Source organism: Hippocampus bargibanti, linkage group LG12, assembly GCF_051943395.1.
Source record: "Hippocampus bargibanti isolate YZ-2025 linkage group LG12, ASM5194339v1, whole genome shotgun sequence".
NCBI lineage: Eukaryota > Metazoa > Chordata > Actinopteri > Syngnathiformes > Syngnathidae > Hippocampus > Hippocampus bargibanti.
The window spans coordinates 284,857-299,608 of record NC_142745.1 but is presented as its reverse complement, the minus strand read 5'-3'; the positions used below and the strand labels follow the sequence as shown (position 1 = coordinate 299,608).

The 14,752-nt window shown below is 42.7% G+C and overlaps 1 protein-coding gene across 2 annotated transcripts in view; it reads left to right on the top strand.

The window, feature by feature from the left end:
- Nucleotides 1-14,752, top strand: part of tafa3a (TAFA chemokine like family member 3a) — a 55,614-nt gene that overhangs the window by 39,080 nt on the left and 1,782 nt on the right. For both annotated transcript variants that reach the window (XM_089011249.1, XM_089011250.1), the window contains exons 3-4: nt 8,543-8,692; nt 9,937-10,061. In XM_089011249.1, coding sequence (XP_088867375.1) covers nt 8,543-8,692; nt 9,937-10,061 — 275 coding nt within the window. The remainder of the gene's footprint in view (nt 1-8,542; nt 8,693-9,936; nt 10,062-14,752) is intronic.

The following is a 14,752-nucleotide window of genomic DNA, read 5'->3' as shown; positions in this document are numbered from 1 at the left end:
AATTCGGAAATGGCGCTCTACGTCATATTTTCAATTCCTGAATTAATTTGCGAATGGCAGTGAATGAATTAATGTGTGTATATTTATGTTTCATATTTGTAATTATCGATATAGTTTTTGGAAAAATGGAAAAATGCTGCCCCCTTGTGGAAAAGAAAAGTTATAACTACAATGCAATACATACATATTGCTTTATAGGGGGCTTTAACAACAGATGAAGCTGGAACAAAGCGCTTACGTGGAAAAGAGGGAATTGCTGCCCCCTTGTGGAAAAGAAAGAAAACATTGCCAGAGGCAATGGCCAGCGCTTTATCGGCACCAAAGCATGAAAAACCAAAACGGTAAAACAATTGGTAAATGGTGTTCTTTGTCATATTTTCAATTCCCGAATAAATTTGAGGATGGCAGCGAATGAGTTAATGGGTGTCCGCTGTTGAGACGCGCACCATCGCCTGCTAAATGAGTTATCCGTTAGCATCAGGGACGAGTCGGCGTTGTTCTGATTGCCATTCCGCTGCCGTGCCTTTTTTTCTCCAGTGGCCAGGTGAAGCTGATGGATTGAGTCGCGCGGCTGACGGCTGAGCCGCGGTTGTTAGCGATGCCTCCCCACCTGCATGTGAAATCAATTGTTTGATTGTAAGCTCAGTGATTAGCGCAGACGTACAGACAAGCGGAGCCGGGCAACGAGGTACAATATCATGATATCAAGGATATACTGCATCCCCCCCCCCCCCACTCAGTAGAAAGCCTCTGGTAGACGCTGGACTCTTATTTATTGTCGCTCAGGACAAATTGCATCCTTGTTAGAATGCATGCACGGTCTGTGAAAAGACACTGACAAACCGTGGCGGCATGCCGTCATCCCTTTTGGATCAACGTGCAAATGCATCAAGATACTTGATTGTTTTGGGAACACACTCCTCTTGTTTGCTTATCATTGCTGAATTGGAATATATGGCTTGGATTATTTCACGACATAAAAAAAGAAAAGGGTGTATCATGGTCATAATTTTGCGCGTTAAGTTATACACCGGAAAATACGCTAATGTTTTAGTTCAGATGTCCTCTTCAATTTCAGAGAAATCCATTTTTCAGCGTTGAATATGTATTGATATCAGTGTAACGCAGCTTTTTCATCAAATGTCCACTCAAGCTTCAAACTGAAGGGAGGAAATGATGTTTTCCTTTGTAGAATATGACACACTTTACAGAGTTAGTTACAGACATGAAGAAAAAGCGTTTTGTTCTAATGTATAGCAAAAACTGTTAGCATCATTTACATTTGTGGCAAAATTCTATCCCAAATAGGGCTCGTTGACGATGTATTGATGCATGGTGAGTAGTGGCGAAAAATGTCTGCCTCGAAGCCCAGTTTAGAACAGCCATTTGAATGTAAAAGAGGCACTTTCACTTGTATTTATAAGAAGGCCCAAAACGAACGAACGACTATGGTTGCATACCTATAGTTGCGCTGATGAATCAGCATTGGTGTACGCGATATTTGCAGCAGGAGAGTGCTATTGATCGTGTGAAGGAGGCACCGGGATTCGCGCCAATCCTCATTAGCGCTCTGTGTCCTTTTAGCTTTTCTTTATGTCTCATCTCTTTCCCGCTGATGTGATTCTAACTCATGCAGGCCAAAGTGCTTTAAGAGAAATAGATTGAACACACACACACACACACGCACGGGAATGGACCTTTCGCCATCTCCACCAAGGTGCTATACGCTCACACCTGATAGCAAAATGGCAAGCTGCTTTGTTCTTCATGGGGCTGACAGGGTCATTGTGCTGGTATGCTAAGCTGTTTTACAGCCACAGAATCGAAAGGCTGCAGACACACACATGCACGCGCTCACGTACACACACTTTGTCAAAGTGTCCTTGAACAACATAGTGACCTGTCGGTTTCTTTATTGAGCTTTGGTATGGGTGTATGGTCTGTCAATGTCCGACCTACCCACTTAGCATCGATTGAATGACCAACCGACAGGAACAATAAATGGTCCGTCGTTTCAGTGATTAACCCATCCATCCATCCATCCATCCATCCATCCATCCATCCATCCATCCATCCATCCATCCATCCATCCATCCATCCATCCATCCATCCATCCATCCATCCATCCATCCATCCATCCATCCATCCAGTCATTGTTGTAACCAGTGGCGGGCTGTGGATTTCAATGCTAGGCCTTCAGTAGTGCTATGTCTGAATTAATTCAGACTGAAGAAAGTGTGGTTTGATTTACTACAAGTTCATTAGATGCTACCATTCGCCAGGAAATAACTGACCAACCTTTCTTAATGATGTTCATTTTTTTTCTTAAAGTCTAGTGATCAGCCAATCATAGTTTGCGAAAACTCTGAGGTTGACCATTGCCTTCAAGAAGGCCTTGGTACCCCTTTTGGGTTGCCAACTTGAAATCTGATTGGTTAGAGCAACGGTTTGATCGACACATTTGATGCTCTACGCCCTGCAGAACTGATTGCGAAGGCATCCAGGTAGATTTCCGACCCTGGTAACAAATGGTGGCTGAAATGTGATTGGTTAAATGCTTCAATCCGAAAACGCATCTGGAAGCAGCACAATTGAGGAAAAGCGATGAAAGGAAGCTCAAAGACAATTTGGAATTATTTCATAAGAATCCATGGACGACATATAATTCACATCAGTTTTGACCACATTCTGAAGACAATCTGATGAGTTTTTGATGTCATATAGTTGACATCCGATGCAGACTGTGTTAGAATAACGATACGTGACCCTCTCCTTTCACCCGTTTGTTAAGATCCACTATTCCGTCGTGTGGTTGTTATCCCAGGACTTTTGGGATTACCTTTTGTCCGTGTGCCCTCGTTGCCCCAAACCACATCTGAATATCGCGTCCTCACCACTGCGACTTTGGGCAAATTAACTTTGACCGAGGGCGTGCCGGTGGCTCAAAGATAATCACACCGAGAGCAAATAGTCTGACCTCATCTCATTTTTATTTATTTACCGACTTAGTTTGTGCATCGGCAAGTTGTCCGACAGGCTAAAAAAGCACCAAGTTGTAAATGCTAATGCTGCTTTTTGTGTGACTACGAATGTCAATCTTGGTTTTAAATCAGGATCCCAATCAAACATCTTTTCAGGTGTAATTAAGTGTCCTCTGAAAAGAAGTCTTTGAACGACGGAAGGCCGTGTTTGTTGCCCCTGAAAATAATTTGATCAAAGGTGTTTACAGGCTTGCAGGTAAGTGTTTTTGGAAGTTAAAGTTGATCATCGGGGTAGGTCGTAGAAAGGCTTACAGATGAGTGTTTTGGGAAGTCGAACAAATTGATGCCCGTGAGGTGCATTTATCTCTGATTGAACGCTGACGGAAATGATTCCAACGCATTTTCAGCAATTTGTCTGAAGCCACCCTCCCTCGGAATGTCGAAAATAATGGGTTGGATTGGTTTTTTTTGAGGGGGTCTCGTGCACCCTTGAACCTGAGTTTTTACAAATACCCTTCCACTCATATTGATAGGTCTCCCAAAATTGAATGTGGTCTCCTTAACTCATTGACTGCCGGACAATGTGCAAAAATGTGTCCAGTCCAGTGCCAGGGTTTTTGTCATTGTCACTCAAATTGCAGGACCCACAAAATATTGAGTGTTAGGATGACATAAACATTCAATGCAGCGTAAGAAACCTTAAGACTCTCTTATTTCATCAGAAAAAAAAAAGTTAATTCCTAAGCTACATGGTTCTGGAGTTATCTGAGCTTGAAATGAAGGCGGCTGTCAGAAATACAATGCAATACATACATATTGGTTTATATAGGGTTTTAACAACAGATGAAGCTGGAACAAAGCGCTAACATGGAAAAGAAGGAATTGCTGCCCCCTTGTGGAAGGAAAAAAACAATGCCAGAGGCCATGGCTAGCGCTTTATCGGCACCCAAACAAGAAACAAGACAAGTTCGGGAATGACGCTTGATGTCATATTTTCAATTCTCGAATAACTTTGTTGAATGGCAGTGAATTAGTTAATTTGCACATTTAATTCTTGGGCATTATCTTTTTTAAGAGAAAAAGCAATGTTAATAATAATAATAATAATACATTTTATTTCAAGCGCCTTTCAAAACACCCAAGGACACTTTACAATAAAAACAATAAAACAAAGCACATAACAATAAAACCATAAGTAAAATGATACATAATAAAATAGCAGATAGAACTATATGTTAGCTACTATAATGTTAGCTGTTAAAAAAAGCACAAAATAAAAATACATGTCTATGTATTTTTCTTTTCTTCAGTGCTGTCAACTTTAATGGCCGTGTTGTCATTTTGGAGCAGCTGCAGTGCCACAGGTTATTGTCTCTACCGGGAAACAAGTTTTAGTGCACATATACCATTTTATTGACAGGTTTATGAAATAACGCAGAATATTTACTTCCTATCTAGGAAATAATGTATCCAACCTTTCCACATACTCCACACAATGTGGTTGCACACCCTTCGGGGTACACATACCCAACCAATGTTTCCATGGTCTAAAAAAGACAAACAAACATATTTTGATATGCCACTCTACAAAATAATGCTGTGTTATGTCAAATGTAAAACAGCGGTTGTGATATTTGATAACAGTCAAAATAAGGTGAGTGGAACGGAGAACAAAATGTTGTGTCACATTAGCAGCCAAAAGCGATGATCGTGTCCATGGGCTGAAGGCAACTGGGCCCCCCCCCCCACTCAGAAAAGACTTGAGAAGGCATTTCACTCCAATGAATTCGGATCTGCCTTCCGTTAGCCACAAGCTGGCCAACCAGTACAAGTGAGTTTTGAGACGGATTTTAAAGACGGGCAGCGAGGGGGCTCGCCGAATGTTCAGTAGCAGAAAAGGCCCCATCCCCTCTGAGCTTCCCTTTAGTTTTTGGCACATCCAATAATGTCGAGAAGGAGCGAGGCCATCTTGAAAAAAAAGAACTGGAAAATGCATCGCGAGCCAGTGAAGGGATGCCAGAGTAGGAGTGCCTGTATGTGCTCCCTCTTACGAGTACCAGTCAAGAGGAAAGCAGCAGAATTCCGGACCGACTGGGGACGCTTCACGGAGGATTGGCTGACTCCAAAGTCAAGCGCATTACAGTCAACGAGCCGTGATGTGACAGAGGCATGAATTACTGCTTCAAGATGCTCATGAGAAAATAGAAGTTTGATTTTAGACGCTGGATTTAACAACAGAGCCGATTTCTCGCTCAAGTTGAAAGTCGCTGTCCACTCTCAGACCCAAGTTTGAGACTGTTGACTTCAGATAAGGAGCCAAGGGCTCCAAGTCAACCGGATGAGATGTTCATGGGCCACTGGGACCAAACAGGATCACTTTTGGCTTCTTTTCATAGTTTGGAGGACGGGAGAGGAAAAACAATCTGAAAATGGTCCAAAGAACACCATTTAGTGTCATTATTACTGTTGCGCGCAGTGGTGTAACGCTAGGCAGCATCACACAAAGAGGCTTTAGCACTAGAAACGGCTTTCATTATGATAGAGTGAAGTCGGACGCCACTGCAAACTTTAGACGGGAAACATATACTGGAACAAGGGACTTTTTAATTGCTTGTATATAAAGAGTTCCTGGTCACCCGTCAAGTGGGAAATTAAACAACCAAGTCACTATTTTGTGAGTAGCCATTTTCTGAAAATGTGTCTATGGGAAATCGATGAGAAGGTTTCTTCAGTCGTCATCTGTACAAAAGTGAAGGTTTCGGACGTTTCGCCTCCTATCCAAGAGGCTTCGTCAGCGAACTAAAGTCTGACTGGTCGTATCGGCCCCATTAGTTCGCTGACGAAGCCTCTTGGATAGGAGGCGAAACGTCCGAAACCTTCACTTTTGTACAGATGACGACTGAAGAAACCTTCTCATCGATGGACCACTCCTGTACGACTGAGAGTTTACACAGACGTCTATGGGAAAGAAATCCTGTGATAGACAGGCTAATTTGCATAATGTCCATCCCGTGACTTCAAGTTACTCCACCCATGACTTGGGGGGGGGGGGGGGGGGGGGGGGGGGGGGGCGAGGCTACTGTAAGTCAAAATCTGCTCATTTCAAGCGTTGGCCAAAGTCCGTCGCAATGGTTGTTGATGAGGACATGGTGTTTGTATGCTGTATTCACCGCAGAGCCGACACGAGCAACTAATTGAGGTGTAATTGCTGTCACTTTGGTAATGAAGTTCTGGGTCCTCATAGGACGAATTATGCTTTTGTCCTTCTCAGCTATAGACGGGCTAATATTGATTTCACGGCCTTGTTAGAGAGCCTCTTTGGCACACATAAGTGACTTAAGCGCGGCCGTTCAATTGCTGTGACCTTTGTAATTGCGATGGCCTTGTGTCTTCCTTTCCATTTGCACACTTGGCACACATGCCAGTTGAAAGTCAAACATTCCCCTCCAAAAAAGCTATCACATTAACTCGGTCAGAGCCAGACAATGTGCAAAAATGTGGCCACTCTAGTGCCAGGGTTTTTGTCATTGTCACTCAAATTGCAGAAGCCACAGATGATCGCATTTTCGGACTACATCAAGATTCAATGCCGTGTAAGAAACCTAAAACTCTCTTCTTTCATCAGAAAAAAGAGTTTATTCCTAAATGATATGGGTCTGGAGTTATATGAGCTTGAAATGAGGGCGGCTGTTGAAAATACAATGCAATACATACATATTGGTTGCGCTATGCTTGAACAACAGCTGAAGATGGAACAAAGTGCTAACATGGAAAAAAAGGCAAATGCTGCAAATTGAACTTGAACTTCAAGCCACCACTCTGGCTGGAAATCACAAATAGTGCGCCTCAAATACACGCGGTGCAATGATGGAGGATGCCCGGTGGTTGTCAACAAGCATTTGCAATGGATTTAATGAGATTGCGCGGGCGTCTGTAATGTCTTTTCACAAAGGCAGAGGGACGTTGTATACCCAATCGTCCTCGAGAAGAGGTGCGGGGTCAGTGGAGTAGCAAGCGCTCAAGGCCGGACCGACTTCCTCGGCATTGGGCTTGACCTGGATTTCAACAAGTTGTGTTGTTTATATGTTTGAGGCAAGCTCGTACTCACAAGTTACACCAAGAGCCTCACAAGACTCTTAATACCAAAAGGAAAAGGAACGAGGGATGTCACCAGGGTTCTCCGGCTAAACCTTCCCTTTGCTCCACAGCGCCATATGAAAGGAGAGGGCAGCTGCTTGTTGGCAGACAAATGGCTCCTCAATGGCGCAATTGTATTGAACGTTTCCTTGGCGTGTGTTTGCGGTACACCGCGTGAACTCCTCAGGTGCGCATGCATAATACATGAGGGCTCACCGAGCGAGCTTCTGTGTATTCAACAATGAAAACATTGCAGCGATGTGGGAGATTAGCTCTTCGATCCCCGCAACACTGCTGCTTGGTCAGCGCCACGGTGTGATTTGATAACACAGGTGTTTAGGAAGTGCGATACATACTCTATATGGTAACACCAAAGACGGTCACGGAGGTTGAGATTGAGCAGCCATTGATGTTTCTTCTAAATATAGCGCTAAAGATAGTCATTTAGAAACAAAGGAGTTGTTGAAACTCACCAAAATAACGTGAAAGGTTTGTCTAAACTTTATTCACGGCATGCAACAACCAACACAATGGCATCAACTACTGCTATTGATTGCTTCTATTACTACTAGTTGAATGCCTACAACTGTCAGTAATGACAATTATGACTAATGTTTCATAACTATGTCTCCATTTTTACTATAACTGCGATTATTACGACTAAAACAGTAATAACAATACTCTTAACCCTAACGCTAACCCTAGCCCGAACCCAAAAAACACATTTTCTGTTTATTAGATGTTATCAGACTTATATCAAGCATCTCAACACCGGACCCCCATTAACTCATTCACTGCCATCCCTGAATTCATTCGGGAATTGAAAATATGACGTGGAGCGCCATTCCGTAATGTCTTCATTTTTTGGTTATTCTAGTGGGGGACTGCTGATAAAGCGCTGGTTAGACGCTGGACATTTATTATTATTATTTTTTTCGCTTCCGCGGGGGGCGGGGGGTACAATTTTCCTTTTGTACAGCTGACCTCACTTTCACCTCGTTTTTACTACAGACCCATATAACTTAGGAATTAACTCTTTCTGATGAAAGAAAACTGTCTGAGGTTTCTAGCGCCGTATATAATGTCCTTCTCCATCTAAAAGCTAACTAACGATGGTACCTTATCTACACTACTTTTGCTATTTTGGCATCAAAACCTCATCTCATTAATATAGCGTGATCAAAATAGGATTCACTTAGCATCTTCAATTGGTGAAAAAAAAACTGCAATCCATATGCCAAATCTCTGGTCATATTGATTGATAAAACTGCAATTTCCTCTGCTGCAAAGCAATTTATATCTCGATTAGCACCACATTGCACTTGCACGTTGCAAGAGAATAAAGGCCGTCAAAATGGAGGTCCATAGGTTAGATTTGTAGCAGGAAAACAAATAGTCAGAGCTGTTTGTTTTTGTGCTTGCAGTTCACGTGAAGGCAGGAACCTGCGAGGTGATTGCCGCACACCGATGCTGCAACAAGAACAAGATCGAGGAGCGATCGCAGACTGTCAAATGCTCCTGCTTTCCGGGACAAGTGGCGGGAACGACGAGGGCGGCTCCGTCTTGCGTGGATGGTAAAAAGCCCGTCTCGCTTTTCTTGTTTTGACTGCAAAAATAAGATTTGGGGGAAAAGAAATGCAATTTTACTTTGAAATTTGTGTCGTGGGCCATAAACCCAGATCAAATCAATGGATTCATTCAATATTCGATCGTTGAGGCTTGAGAAATTCTCCGGAGGAGACAATATCCAGAGCGGGCCATTGGATATTTGGTGGGTTGTGGCCGCTCTCGCAACTGAATCAGTCCATCATAACTCAAGCTTTCCCTGACGGGAGCTTCTTCCGCGTTGACACTTGTCGAGTCACTCTGGGCCGCTCTTTGACAGCTTCACAGATTCAGCGCCAGCACGGCTTGTTTTGCTTTACAACCCTTGCTGCACATTTAAAATAGAAAGGATATTGTGTTTAAAAAAAACGAATAAAACAAAACAAAAAACGGATATTATTTAGGAGCTTCGCCGTGCTTGAGCAAATGGATTGACTCAACAAGAAAGTGATTGAACACAAGTTGTAGATGATAAATTCAGACAAAGAGGACACTTCTGAGTTTTATTTTGCCTTTTGTCAACTTGGCAGGCATAGTTTAGCACCAAGAACCCGATTGCAGCACCGCCCGCCTCCATGGAGCTCATAACAACAACAACAATAATAATAGTCATTCTATATAATAATAATAATTGTATTAAAACGTTTCAAATTGCTGCCAGTGAATAAATTACTAGCACACAAGATCATTCATTTGCCATTCATTACATGAACAACGTTAGGAATGGCATACGTATACTTTAGTACTAGATTATTGACTTTACAATATGGATGCCTTCAACTTCTGATTTATTCTTTGTTTACAGTAAAAATTCTCAATTATTCAGATAGATGTATACATAGATAATTAGTCAGATAGATAGATTGTCTGTCTGTCTGTCTAGCTGTCTAGCTGTCTAGCTAGCTTTTCTTTATTTACAGTGAACATTTTCATTCATTCAAATGATCTATCTATCCTACAAGCTATCTAGCTATCTATAGATAGCTATCTATCGAGCTAGCTATCTATAGTCAGAATCAGAATCGGAAAAGCTTTATTCGTCCCACAATGGGGACATTTGCAGTCCACAGCAGCAATTGAAAAGGGTTGGGGTGAAAGGATAGAAAAGAAGATATTCTAAGCATAACAAAATAAAAATGTCAAGTGTATACTGTGCAAATGTAAATGTGCAAAACCGTAGATAGATGTCTTGTTCTCCTTTTTTCTCCGACAGCATCCATTGTGGCTGAGAAGTGGTGGTGCCAGATGCATCCCTGCATGGACGGCGAAGAGTGCAAAGTGCTGCCGGACTTGAAAGGCTGGAGCTGCAGTACAGGCAACAAAGTGAAGACCACTAAGGTGGGCTGCATTCACACACTTTGCACATCATACATGACTGGCAGTGGTCGGCTATTCAATTTGCAATGGAACTGATATTAACCCTTTCGTGCACTCTGTCACCTTATCGTAACATGACAAGCTGCCCGCCCATTGCGGCCATCGTTGTCTCTGAAAGAGTTGACGTTTTCCCAGTAATGAATTCTTTTAATTTTCTAGCGCATTACTTGGGTGCACTATTTCCAGGATGTGTTTCTGGACGTTTGGTGATGATTATTTTTGTCCAATCTATTGTGTGTTGCCATAACAACCTAATTTGGCCCACGTCGTCAAAATCATTGTTACTGGCCATTTTAACTTCTGTTTAACTGTATCGCTAATTGCATTTCAAATTCATCACATTTTTCTGTCCTTTGATTGTTTTTTGGTTTTTCAAAGCCAGCCCAGTTCCACCTTTAGACACGTCGAGCCATTTACTATCGTCAACAAAGTTCACTTCCTCACTGCCAGACGTGTGCCGAGGTTTTTTGTCATTGTCACTTGAATTCCAGGACCCACAGAATATTGACGTTGACGACCGAGTAAACATTCGATACAGCCTTAGAAACCTTAGACGCTTTTCTTTCATCAGAAATTAATTCTGTTAATTCTTAAATGACATGGGTCTGGAGTTATATGAGCTTGAAATGAGGGTGGCTGTCCAAAATACAATGCAATACATACATACTGTATTGGTTTAGAAAGGGCTTGAAAGACAGCTGAAGCTGGAACAAAGCGCTACCATGGAAAAAATAGGGAAATGCCGCCCCCTTGTCCAAAAGTAAAAACATTGCCAAAGGCCATGGCCAGCACTTTATCGGCACCCAAGCATGAAAAACTGAAATGACGCTTTACGTCATATTTTTCAATTCCCAAATAAATTTGTGAATGGCAGTGAATGAGTTAACAATCTCCACCTTTGGTATTGATTGACATTTGATAAGTTATGAAATAAACACAGAGGATGTCCCACGTTGTCTTATTCCATTCTTGTATTGCGTCGATGGAGGAGAGTCGCGTTTCATTTTAGTACCAAGAAAAAAAGTACATTGAGATGTACGGTAACACACGGTCAGGTGTTTGGAGTGTTAAATGAGTCGCGGAAGCCGTCGACACTCAAGAACCCTTGAAAGAGAAAAGCAATTATCACATATCAGGACACGCTCAGGGCTGCGAGGGAGGCTTGAAGTGGAGATGAAGGACCGGGCTGGTGTCGGCCATCTGTCATGGCATCCCCACCACCACACCTCAAACCTCTCTGCCACCTTGCCGCCTTTCCTTGTTTGACTCGTCAAACGCCGTGTCGCCTTGTCCATTATTCATGTCTACGGGAGACCCGGAGCAAGCCCAGTCTTTTATTTCAGCCGGGTTAATAATTCCGGCCCTCCAACGCTGCCACGGAGGGGGAGGCAGAAACAAGCGCCGTGAGACCTCGCTTTACGAACTCCTTGGCTTATGAACTTTTCGCTTTACCAACGTTAAATTGGTGAAAATTAAACCGTGGCATACAAACTATTTTTCAGGAGACGCACAGAGCGCCACAACGCAAAATGCAAATACAGGAGCTGCTGTAAAGGCAGCCACTCTCGCGGCGCCATCTTGCAGTCAAAAACAACAAGAAAACAATCTAGCAAATAATGTGACACAAAAGACACAGACAGTTATTCAATCTGAAGCACTTTCTGCAGCCTCTTTATTGCATGAAGCCATTCTCGATGAAAGAGGAGAGGCTCAAAGCCTCCTTTTTACCCGTGGATCACGGACGTCGTGGTGCAATGTGCGCGTCTGCTCCAAGCAAACACCAAGCCGTAGCATCCATTGCCCAAAAGAGATTGTCTCCCATCTCCCGTCCCGCATCAATCGGCTTCAATTCCAAACCGCGACACTTCCACAGAAGCATGGGCGCTAATTGGATTGGATTGGATTTGCCTTTATTAGTCTCGCAGTGGAGAAATGTATAATAATGCTGCAGTATCTAGGCTCAGAGGTCCTCGGCTGCCTGAAAATTGGTGTCAAATAGATCCAATATTTGCTGGAGATCAATGCCCAATCTCTCATATGACTTCATTCTTCATTAGCCTTTGTTTTATCTTAACCTTGAAGAGCAAAACAAAACCACGTACAATACGTACAATTTGATCTGGTTTATTGTGTGACAGTAGAATGTGGATAGTCCATTTTTTGGCATCATCTTCCTTTTCGTCAGCGACAGCGATGCTTCGTCATGTCACCAGCGCATCTCGCTCTCAATCAAATCATAAAAAAGGCCCTTGATGTGTTTTCTTTTTGTCCTCACCTGACAACTGCAGCAATGATCCTCAACGAGTGCGCAACGGGTCACCGGGGAAAATGTGCAAAACAACACCACACTCACACAACCACACTGGATTCATTCATATTAACAGGAAGTGAAGGCAACCGGCGGCTTTTTTTATTGCACGCTCTCACACCTCGCAAGCAAGACTCTCCGTAAAATTAACTTTTTGTGTTGAACGTTCCACTTTTTGGTGTATATTTCACAAAGAAATACAATCAGTTTCCGTCAGAGATGCCATTCGTGACCGACGCCCAACCTCTGCAACCCTCTGCCGAGTTTTTGATTGAGAGGAGATGCAAATTGAAGTGATACATTAGTAAAACACAGTCTACTTGATACGAATACGCACTGTCCCTGGACGTCCCAAGCACCAATATCCGTAAACCAACACCTCATAGACATGACTGCTTGATTTGCAACCTGGCTAATGAGCTCGTCTTGCGAAGGAGTTTACCAAGTCCTAAATTACTCCCAAGGCTTGAGGATGACAGTTTAACAGCCTGTGTCTGTTCACCTCAGATTGAGCCCCAGATTTTCTGTGCTTCCATTGTGGGCTTTGTGTTCGGCCAACGGAGCATACAACAGCATGAAACTTTCTATTCAGCCACATTCGCCAGCATTCACTTAACCCGGACGTAACTCAAATAGATAGAAAACTAGCTATCTAGCTAATAGATAGCCACTAAATAGCCAGCCACATAGCTAGCCAGCCAACTAGAACCATATCCAGCTAGCCAGCTAGTTAGATATAGTGTATAGCTCATAGATAGTCAGCTAGCTAGTCAGCTAGATAGCATATAGATATCTCACCTAACATGTTTTTTTTTAATGTGGGAAGTAAAATAAAAAAAATTAAATCTGGGGGGCGGGGGGGTCATGGGCCGTGGGGTTGGGGGGTGATCCGTCGCTGAATATCCCGATTAATAATAATTATTATTATAATAATAATACATTTCATTTCACCCGCAGAAAAACGTATCCCGTGATTGTAAAGTTACCTTGAGAGTTTTGAAAGGCGCTTATAAATAAAAATGTATTATTATTATTATTCTCTATCAGTTTGACAAATATTTCTTTTCACAATTCTTGCATAATGCATTTTTGCTGAATAAAAAGTGCCCTGAAAATGATTTGTAACACTGGCCATCGGCTCACAGTAGATTGGTACGGCCTCAAAAATATCCAAATACAAAATATCTGTGTGTACTAAGGCCCATCACTTATGCGGATTTTGGTGGGTGATTTTGAACCCTCATCAAGTATTTTGTCTGATCCTAAAGCGGCCGATAAGCATCAAACCCGGTGCAGCTTTGGTGTCGGGTCGTGCCTCCGCCGCATCTCTCGCCTTCTGCCGCAAGTGTAGCCAGAGAGAAACAATCATCTGTTGTTTCTCTTCACACTTTTCCCAAAGTGAAAATGAGATGGCGTATCCCAACACAGTAATCCTCGTCTTCTGCTTTGGATTATCACACTCTGGGGGGGGAACCATGTTGCTTTTGGAAGAGCAGCATCTGTTACTGTAATGTCAATAAATATTTACACAGCAGGACCTGCGCAGCGCATCGTGTCGTAGCATACCTGACATCAAGATGAAGTGATACAATTGTCTTGCAGCCACCAATTATTTTGAGGGTTCAAAAACATGGAGGAAATGTTTTTACCATGAAGATCTTTGGGTCATTTCAAACTGTGGATTTTAGTAGGCGTAACTAAGTAAGGTTTTGGGGCTTAATTAATGGTTGTCTAACAATTAAATCACCCTTTTGGGGGCACCAAGATGGTGGAAATTGCTAGTTTTCATTTCCTCCCACTCCAAAGTAGCTCTCTGGTTGTCATGTTGATTAAACTCGCCGGTGTCTGTGAGCGAGTGGTGGAAGAGAAAGTATTTTCGAGGTCTTGACCATGGAACTCATTCATCAGAGCAGACTGAAAAGTGCCCCCCCAATAAAAATAAAAACGAGCACCCCAGACACCAGTTTGACAAATGGACACTGAACTGGGTGGACAAGTCTTTCATAATCGAGAAAAAAATTGAAGAACCTAAGTCCGAAATGGAGTTATGGAAAAGCCAATTCCAGGCCTGGTACGCTGGTGCCAGGGAATTTCTCCCAATGAATCCCAATCAGATGCAGTTGCCATGTTCAATTGTGAAGCATTTTTTGCTCATCTTATAGGGAAGGAGGACCACGTCAAATTTTGATAATCATCTCCAGAATTCCCTGTCAAAAAGAGGCCGAGCACATTTTCAGCCGTTGAAACGGATTTTTTTTTAAAGATAATTAACGGTTATATACCAAAAAAGATCATCCCAAATTCCCTCTGCAAAAAAGCATAACAAGATTTTATGTCGCAGGGT